Genomic DNA, 9,448 nt, shown 5'->3' on the forward strand with positions numbered 1-9,448 from the left:
CCAGCCTCAGTCACTACCCAGGACCAAGGCAGCGGGAACGCGGTGACTAAAGCCAGTCACCAGCCTCACTCACTACCCAGGGCCAAGGCAGCGGGAACACGGTGACTTGAAGCAGCAGCATGAGGTGTACTGGTCCTGCTTCCTACCCTGAACCTTACTGTCCTATGCTGAAGACACCTTCCTTGTATGGACACCAGTTCCATACAAAGAACCCAGAAATGCTGGGTCTCCTGTTTTACTCTAGGCATATATATACCAGACCTCCAAAAAACACAGTTTTAACTGGTATGGCTATGTAGCAGGGCTTGAAATGAGGAAAACTAAATCCTTCCACTTTACTCTTCATTTCATTCACTTTACCTGAAGTGGTTCTTGCTATACTGTCCATGTTAATTCAACTCCCAACTCTCCTACCACAGCATCCTAGGTAGCTGGGATTAGATACGTACCACCACACACATCAATAGGGGGAGAGGAGCTCGGCCCTGTGAAAGTTCTGTGCCCCAGTGTAGGGGAATGCCAGGGCCAATAAGTGGGAGAGGGTGGGGTGGCAGGCATGGGGAGGGGGGAGGCAACAGGGGTTTGTTTTTGTTGTTTTGTTTGTTTCTTTGTTTTTTGGAAGGGAAACTGGGAATGGAGAAATTTACATGTAAATAAAGAAAATATCTAATAAAAAAAAAAGTGTTGTTCACCTTGTTTTTTGAGACAAGATCTGTCATTGGCCTAAGATTCATTAAATAAGCTGGGCTTCCTGGGCAGTGAGCCCCAGAGAGCTGCCTATTTCTCCCTTTCTGGCACTGAGATTACAAGCATGCACCACCACACTTGATTGTTCTGACATGTTTTAACATTTACTTGTGTTGGGGGGGGCGGTGTACATGTATACCATAGCACATGTGTAGAGGTCAGAGGACAACCTGCAGGACTTGGTTCTCTCCTTCAACCATGTGAGTTCACAGGGATCAAACTTGGGTCACTGGCAGCAGGTACCTTTTACCCACTGTGCCATCTTGCCATCTCCTGACTATGTGTATATGTATGTGTATGTGTATGTGTATGTGTATGTATATGTGTATATGTATGTTACGTATGTATGTGAACATGTACACAGCTGCCCCAGGGAGGTCAGAAGAGGGTTCCAAGTTCCTTAGAGCTGGAGTTCCAGGTGGTAGTGAGCCAACCAATGTGAGTGATGGAGACCAAACTCCAGGTCTCCACAGAGCTTGTTTGTTTGTTTGTTTGTTTGTTTCAAGGCAGACAGTGTTTCTCTGTGTAGCTCCAGCTCTCCTGGAACTTGATCTATAGACCAGACTAGCCTTGAACTCAGAGATTCAGCAGCCTCTGCCTCCTGAGTGCTAGGATTAAAGGCGTGCGCTATCACACCCAGAATGTTCTTACTGCTGAGTCATCCTCCAGCCTCCCCGGACCCCCACCTTTTTTTTTTTAAATATAGGTTTTCAGAAATCAAACTCAGGTCCTCAAACTCACAGGACAAGAACTTTATCAGATGCCCTATCACGCAGCCCAATCCAGACTTTTAAGCATCACCTTCCAATCTTTTAAGCATAGATGCTTCCTCAATTTAAAATGGTTGAACATATGTTTTTCATCCTATAGCAGTATAAAGTTATACACATTCATTCGGTAGAGGCTAGTCTCTGATTCTAAATTTTGACTTCTTCCTGAGCACAAGTACCCAGTATTCCATTTGTACCAAGCTAGTCAGTACCAATAATGTGAGCCAGGTGATCATGAGGGCAAGTAACTGGTGCTCTATGGTGCCCTATGAGGTATCAAGTTCTTACCTGTGGTACATTGGGTGTATTAAATCCACTTTCTACTCACAGTATGTTCAAATTACAATGGGCTTGCAGAACATCATCAGTCAAAGAACAGGTATATAAGAAAACTCAAACACAAAGCATGTTGGTCACAAAACCAAAGCCATCCATGTGCCGCACACAGACAGCAGGAACACCATCTTCACCTCTACAAGAAAACTAATGTATCAAAGGCTACTGGCTAGTGCAAGCTTCTGACATAGTAAAAGACAGCCTGCAGTCACAAGGTCTGAGACATTCCTTTAAAAATGTCTTCAACTCTCCAGCTTGCAAAATCCTTCAAAATTCATCCTAGAGGCTGGGAAGGTGGCTATTGATAAAATGTATCCTTGAAAATATAAACACCTGAGGTGGATCCCCAGCTCCCATGCAGAAAGCCAGGTGCTGAAATCTCAGTGCTGAGAGGTGGAGACTGGATCCCTGGAGCTCGCTGGGTCACCTTGGCTTAATCAGCAAGCCTCTTTCTCAAAAGAACAAAACAGATGACTCCTCAAGAATGGCACCCCAGGCTGGCTTCTGGCTTCCATGTCCTAGTGTGCATAGGTACACACAAGGGGAAGGATGGCCTTCATATACATCTCTTATTCGGCCTTGGCAATCACGAGGTACATAAGCCTGGATGTCCTGTATTTTCATGTTAACTGCATGATAATCATAGTTAACTATCTGGAAAATGTTTTTGTCATGAATCAAGCAAAGAACTTTTATAGAAAGCTCCAGGTAAGATGGGTCGGACCTCCCAGATGAAGGTAGGCAGTGCCTTACACCCTCAAGAAAGACTGCAGACAGAAAAGGGCAAAGGAGTATGGGAAATGTCAGGACTCACCTTGTCTCTGGTTGTCAGGAGCCCTGGGGCCATTTCCCACATTCCAGAATACTCTCCCTGGAGAGGAGTCTGCTTTCAGAGTCCAATCTGAGGAACAAGAAGAAAAGCAAGAACATTTAGGAAGAAGACCCATCATGCCCTAGTCTCCTGGCTGAGCAGAAAGTAGAGGTAGGTAGGTTGACAGAGAGCAAGCATCTCTACAGCTCATGTAGCCAGTAAAGAGAACCCACAGATCTAAGAGAGGCAGAAGGTCAAGCCCCATCTCTAGCTGAGTAACAGATCCTCCATCCTCCAACGGCTAGGTAAAACTCAGAGTGCCCATCAGCAAGCAAGCACTCACACTGAAAGAGAAAGCTCCCTGGCGCACTGCAAACAGAAGAGTCCCATCCATACCTGCCTGGAGCCTAAAGGACAGCGAGCAGGAGAATTCCCAGTTCAAGATCTAGAGGAGAACTGGAGCTGAGAAGACACCTGGGCTCTTCTCACGTGACCATGGCTACACTGACTCACAAAGCCACGAGGAGGCGCCCAAGAGTTGAAATGTCACTTGGAATTTAGGTCAGCAGCAGCACTTTCCCCATTCTATAGAAAATCAACCTCATAAAGAGTTTGTTTAAGAAAGAAGTAGAGGGAGATCTTCTCTTAATTACAGATAGGAGAAAATTATTGTTTACACGATACACTTGGCCTGCCCTGATCCTGGCTTACACACATGAATGAGAGAAGACCACTAAGGAGAGTTAAATATGAATGGGGCATGAGGCAATCTTAGGAAATTTTAACTATTGTTAGGTGTAATCATGACCTTTGGAGGTATGGGGGAAAATGACAGTCATTATTTTTTTAAAGCAAAGCAAAAGTACTGAATGATGAATTGATACTTACAAATATTGTTAAATATGATGCCCTCAACAGATAAAAGTATTACGGATGGAAGCTCCGTGGAATAAAAAGGTACTTAAGAGACATGTCAATCAAACATAGCACATAAACCTTATACAGGCATACTATACTGTAAGAAGTCAGTGAAAGGAAGAACTCTGATTTGGTCTACAGATGGTGTGACTTTGGACAGAAAACCCACAAAATCAACAAAAACTACTAAAGCAAGTTACTTTAACTAGTAGATACAAAGTTAATAATAAAATATTATTTTCCTATACACTAGCAATGAACCACTAGAATTTGTGATTAGAACAATATAATACAACAACATCCAAACAAAGAAATACTAAGTATAATTTATTTAGTTATGAGATGGCTATAAGGAAAACTACAAAACCTTGCTGAAAGAAATGAAAGATCTAGTCTGGAGAGATGACTCAGTAGCTAAGAGCACCGTCTGCTCCTCCAGAGGTCCTGAGTTCAATTCCCAGCAAGCACATGGTGGCTCACAACCATCTGTAATGGGATCTGGTGCCCTCTTCTGGTGTGTCTGAAGACAGTGACAGCATATTCACAGAAATGAAAGGTCTAAATAAGACATATACCATATAAGAAGAATGCAGCATTGAGAAGGTGCCACTTCCTCCCAACCGAGGCTACAGATACCAACACGCCCCCATCAAAATCTTGGGGAATTACTTGATAGATTTTTTAAAACTGATTTAAGTTTTACTGCATTATGATGAGAAAAGATAGATACTTTCAATTTATCTGAATTTGTTAACATTTAAAAACATATTTTAAGTAAATAGAATTAAAACAAATTCTTGTTTTCCTTTTGTACCCCAACTCCTCCCAGAGACTCCCTCTTCAACACCTAAAATACCTTTTTTTTTATTTTGTCATATTCTTTAAAATTTATAAAATATTTTAATAATAAAAATGAATATTAAAACTTGTTTGATATAAAACAACAATCAATTGAACAGTCTTATGTAGATGCTTATCTACAGCAATACTGAAAATACATGTGTTTCTCATTATAAATTTTAAATAATTCCAAACATATTAACTGCATATTTTTAAAATAATACATCACTACTAGATTTTTTTAAATGAACATAAATAGATAAAGTCTTTTTGTTTGTTTTGTTTTGTATTTAGTAGAGCTTAGAGTCTTGGCTCTTATTGTGGTACGAGCCTAAAATAAGAATGATTTTTAGACACTGGAGTTCATTGTAATAAGGTTGTCTTCCTCTGTGGTAGCTAAGCTGAGAGTTGACAGTTCTGCTGCGCCGAGGAGTGAATTGTAGGAGCGATTTTTGGATACAGTTTTCCTACTATGTTCAAAGCTATTTGACTTGAGTGAGTGTCTTTATTCTCAGTAGCTAAGGGCACTGAGAATCACAAATTAAAAATCACAAATTCATATGAAAGGACAAAGGACACAAGAGAGTTAATACAGTACAAAAGAACAAGACCAAACGCTGCCGGAGATCACAACTTATGAAGCAACCATGTAGTATTGGGGATGGAGAGCAAACTTAGAAATGTATCCACATAAACGGAGTCAAATGACCCTGTCCCCAAGTAGTCTGACCTGTCCTGATGAAGATGGTGACTCTTAAGCTTAGGGTGTGGTATCCTGCAATAGCCCAGTTTAAAATGACCCAGTAAAGACACAAACCAGAACTGCACCCTGGGGTGCAGGAGGGGCTGGATTCACTCACAAACAGGCTCTGGCATAGGCCTCCAGAAAGAAGTTGACTCCAAAGAAATCCACACTTCGAGGTGAGAACTTGAGGACTGGGTGCAAGGCAATTCACTCACTTGCAAGTGATAAACTTAGGTTATGGATCCATGGAAATTCAGAGCTGTTATACTTCTGGGAACAACTGCAATGTTTTCATACTGTAAAGTTAAAAAGTATAAGTCCTATGGAGTACTACTTAGCTATTAAAAACAATAAATTTATGAAATTCTTAGGGAAATGGATGGATCTGGAGAATATCATTCTGAGTGAGGTAACCGAATCACTAAAGAACACACTTGGTATGCACTCTCTGATAAGTGGATATTAGCCCAGAACCTTAGAATACCCAAGATAAAATGCACAAACCACAAAAAAATCTCAAGAAGAAGGAAGACCAAAGTGTGGATACTTCGATCCTTCTTAGAAGGAGGAACAAAATACCCATGGAAGGAGTTGCAGAAACAAAGTATGGAGCAGAGACTGAAGGAAAGACAATCCAGAGACTGCTCCACCTGGGAATCCTTCCCATATTCAGTCACCAAACCCAGACACTACTGTGGATGCTGGCAAGTGCTGGCTGATAGAAGCCTGATATAGCTGTCTCCTGAGAGGCTCTGACAGTGCCTAATACAGAAGTAGAGGCTCACAGCCATCCACTGGATTGAGCACAGGGTCCTCAATGAAAGAACTAGAGAAAGGACCCAAGGAGCTGAAGGGTTTGCAGCCCCTTAGTAGGAACAACAATATGAACTAACTAGTACCCTCAGAGCTCCCAGGGACTCAAACACCAACCAAGGAGTACACATGGTGGGACTGATTGCTCTGGCAGCATGTGTATAGTAGAGGACTGCAAAGTCGGTCATCAATGGGAGGAGAGGCCCTTGGCCCTGTGAAAGATATATCCACCAGTGTAGGGGAATGCCAGGGCCAGGAAGCAGGAGAGCTTGGGTTGGTGAGCAGAGGGGGATGGGAGGAGGCAGGGTTTTTTTTTTTTTTTCAGAGGGGAAAACAGGAAAGGGAATATCATTTGAAATGTAAATAAAGAAAATATCTAGTAAAAAAAAAAAAAAGTATAAGTCCTGAGAGAGGAATAAATAACGCTAAAGACCTCTCTGAAAAAAAAGCATGTGGAAACCTACTACCATAGAAGCCTCAATATACACAGAAAGAAGGGGGGTGGTTAAAATGTTGTTATCCTGTAACAATAACCCCATACACACTAAACACCAGAGACTAATAAATTAAAAGTCCATTGCTAGGAATGGGCTACCTCTTTTGGAGTTGTTAGCCATTAAGGCCCTGAAGACCCTCCCCAAACACTACAAGCGATTGCCAATGCCCTTGGTTACCCCCTAAAACTTGAAGATAAGATCCCATTGCTGAAGACACCACAAATCTGAGCCAAAGAACATGAAGAAATCCAGCTGGTACTGACCTGGAAGCTCTGCCACTTCTGGCTAGTTTTCAACTGCTAAAAGCTGCTGTGCATGCTACTGGAGTAAAAAAGTAGTCACCAAATGGACCTGGCTATGAGCCCTGCAAACTCTAATAATGACTGTCCTAGCAAGACATACAGATATGTCTACTGCCAAAATAAGGGCAAAAACATCACAGGAGTCACCAACCACTTTCTGCTTGGATTTAAGTGTCTCTCCACAAGATGGAACCTATACAATTATCAGCACAAGAACCTATCTAGACGTGCAGTAGCTCCTAGAGAAGAACCTACTAAATGGATACAGTATTAAGCCAATCTGTAATGATTTAATGGTTTACCCATAGGTTAATGCCTCTCTCTCCATCCTCATTTGTGACACTTCTATTTGCATAAATGATGATAAACACAGAGACCCACAGCGGGCCAAGGTGTAAAGAATAAGAAACTGCAGACACCTCAGTCATAATGAGAATATATACTCTCACAAAACCCCAGCCAAGAGGTAGTAAATAGGTTGTAAGAGCCAGAGGTGCTGGATAACTCCAAGGAAACAATGTCTTCAGGCTATGTCTTAGTCAGGGTTTCTATTCCTGCACAAATATCATGACCAAGAAGCAAGTTGGGGAGGAAAGGGATTATTCAGCTTACACTTTCACATTGCTGTTCATCACCAAAGTCAGGACTGGAACTCAAGCAGGTCAGGAAGCAGGAGCTGACGCAGAGGCCATGGAGGGATGTTCCTTACTGGCTTGATTCCCCTAGCTTGCTCAGCTTGCTTTCTTATAGAACCCAGGACAACCAGCCCAGGGATGGCACCTCCCACAATGGGCCCTCCCTACCTGATCACCAACCAAGAAAATGTCCCACAGCTGGATCTCATGGAGGCACTTCCCCAACTGAAGCTCCTTTCTCTGTTATAACTCCAGCCTGTGTCGAGTTGACACACAAGCCAGCCACAATAGGGCAACTGTACATATGAGCTCGCAGCAGTTACAACACCATGCACAAGACCTGTGCAAGCCCCAGCCAGAACCAATCTCAGCACAGAGACAGGACTTCAGCACTAAATCCCTAGTATGGAGCTATGGGCAATTATTAGCTGCCCGGGAGAGGAGGAGCCGACTTTCTCTAAGAGTATATAGCCCAAGGTAAGCCAATCACCATCCAGTGAAATATTCAAGCATATTGATTCAGCATAAGTTAGTCTTAAAGGGTCTGGAAACAAAAAAGAAAGATAAACCACAAAGATATGTGGATAGAGAAGACTGGTGGATCGGGGGAAATTTTCGGTGGTGAATATAATCAAAATGAGTTGTAAGGGTCACTCAGAGAACTGAGAAACCAGGCTAAGCCTCCAGAAATTCAGGGAGCCAACAAGCCCTAGGACATGGGGAAAATGTCCCTTCCGCTTACTCCAGGCACTTGGAAGGTCCCAGAGCTCAAGGAGCCACACAAGGTCAGAAGCTCACAACGTGTAAAAAGGCCAACTCCACCACCACTACCAACACACACACACACACACACACACACACACACACACACACACACACAAGTTTTGGCTCCTAACTTCAGGGCTAGCCCCAGTCTCCTGATCTTTATCATTGCATCCAATCAGGCAATTCTGTATGTTTTCCCCCAAGGCAAGATTCCCGCACGAACACTGGTCCTAGTGACCAAGCTGTATTTCCAAATTTATGATGAGCGCAGCTCCAAGACTTCTGTCCTCACCAATTCAGATGTTTGTTCCTGTGAAGGATGACTCCTATCCCTCACCTCCCAGTCAATGGAGAGTGGGGGTGGAAAGGTGACATCTAGGTGCCCCAGGTCTGATCTCCCTGACCTCACACTAACACAGGGGACACACCTACAGCTTCATAGCCTGGAATGCAGGCCAGACGGACCTGCACCTTGTCTAGGACGAGGCCCCCAAATCCCATTCTCACGTGACGTTCTCCCCGACCCGAGGGTCTTCACCGAGACCTTTCTCTGATTTGGGCAGAACAGCTGGGTCCACTCCCAAAGACTCCACGCATCGAGGATGGAACCGCGGCAGACACCTGAACCTTGTAGGTGGCCCACGCCAGCTCTCCGGACTCTTCCCAGCCTGAAGGGATCTGCAGGAGCCGGGGTCGTCTGCACTTTCTTTCACCAGAACCGCGGGAGGACCGTACACAGGCACAGGTGACGACTGCAGGATGCGGAAGTACACCGACCGGGATGACGCGCGCGCACTTCACTACCCACGCAGCGCTAGAGATGGGGGAACTACAATACCCAGAATGCTGCGTGCTGCAGGACACCCGGGCTGACTTGGTGGCTGCAACCCGAAACTTCAGACTACAGGAGGGGCTCCCTACCACTGCGGGATTCTTTCTTTGACTTCAGGACAACCGGGTAGGGTCTTGGAAAAACAGAAAAATCAGAAAAAGCCAAACCGAAGTAATCTTCGGGTACTTCTAAAGAGGCTCTTTAATCAATTCTTTTAAAAAGTTGTTTTATCTAGATGCCTTCCGCCTGCCAATTCATTCTTGTTTTGTTTTTTACATGCCCGTTAGTCGTGTGTTTTAAACTGCAGCATATATGGATGCACTTCTAAATGCTAAAAATGCTGTGGGTGTTGTTTCTTAAAAGTAATTCCGATTTTTTTTTAATGATTACAAAAAGACAAGGGCAAACAAAGTTTGAAGACATTCATATTATAGTGT

General features: G+C 43.6%; 1 protein-coding gene across 6 annotated transcripts in view; it reads right to left on the reverse strand.

The window, feature by feature from the left end:
- The window catches only part of Znf169 (zinc finger protein 169), a 20,257-nt gene extending 11,312 nt beyond the window's left edge, over positions 1–8,945 (reverse strand). For 2 of the 6 annotated variants that reach the window (XM_031358751.1, XM_031358745.1), the window contains exons 1-2: positions 8,724–8,945; positions 2,668–2,754 (exon numbers count right to left, since the gene is read on the reverse strand). In XM_031358751.1, the coding sequence (XP_031214611.1) occupies positions 2,668–2,709 (42 nt within the window). In that variant the 5' untranslated portion in view covers positions 2,710–2,754; positions 8,724–8,945. Of the gene's footprint in view, positions 1–2,667; positions 2,755–5,282; positions 5,560–8,686 lie in introns of those variants that run through there. The other 4 variants (XM_031358748.1, XM_031358747.1, XM_031358746.1 and 1 more) reach the window with 4 other exon arrangements.
- Positions 8,946–9,448: the final 503 nt, after the last annotated feature.

The sequence above is a fragment of the Mastomys coucha genome, unplaced genomic scaffold, assembly GCF_008632895.1.
Source record: "Mastomys coucha isolate ucsf_1 unplaced genomic scaffold, UCSF_Mcou_1 pScaffold7, whole genome shotgun sequence".
NCBI classification, from domain to species: domain Eukaryota; kingdom Metazoa; phylum Chordata; class Mammalia; order Rodentia; family Muridae; genus Mastomys; species Mastomys coucha.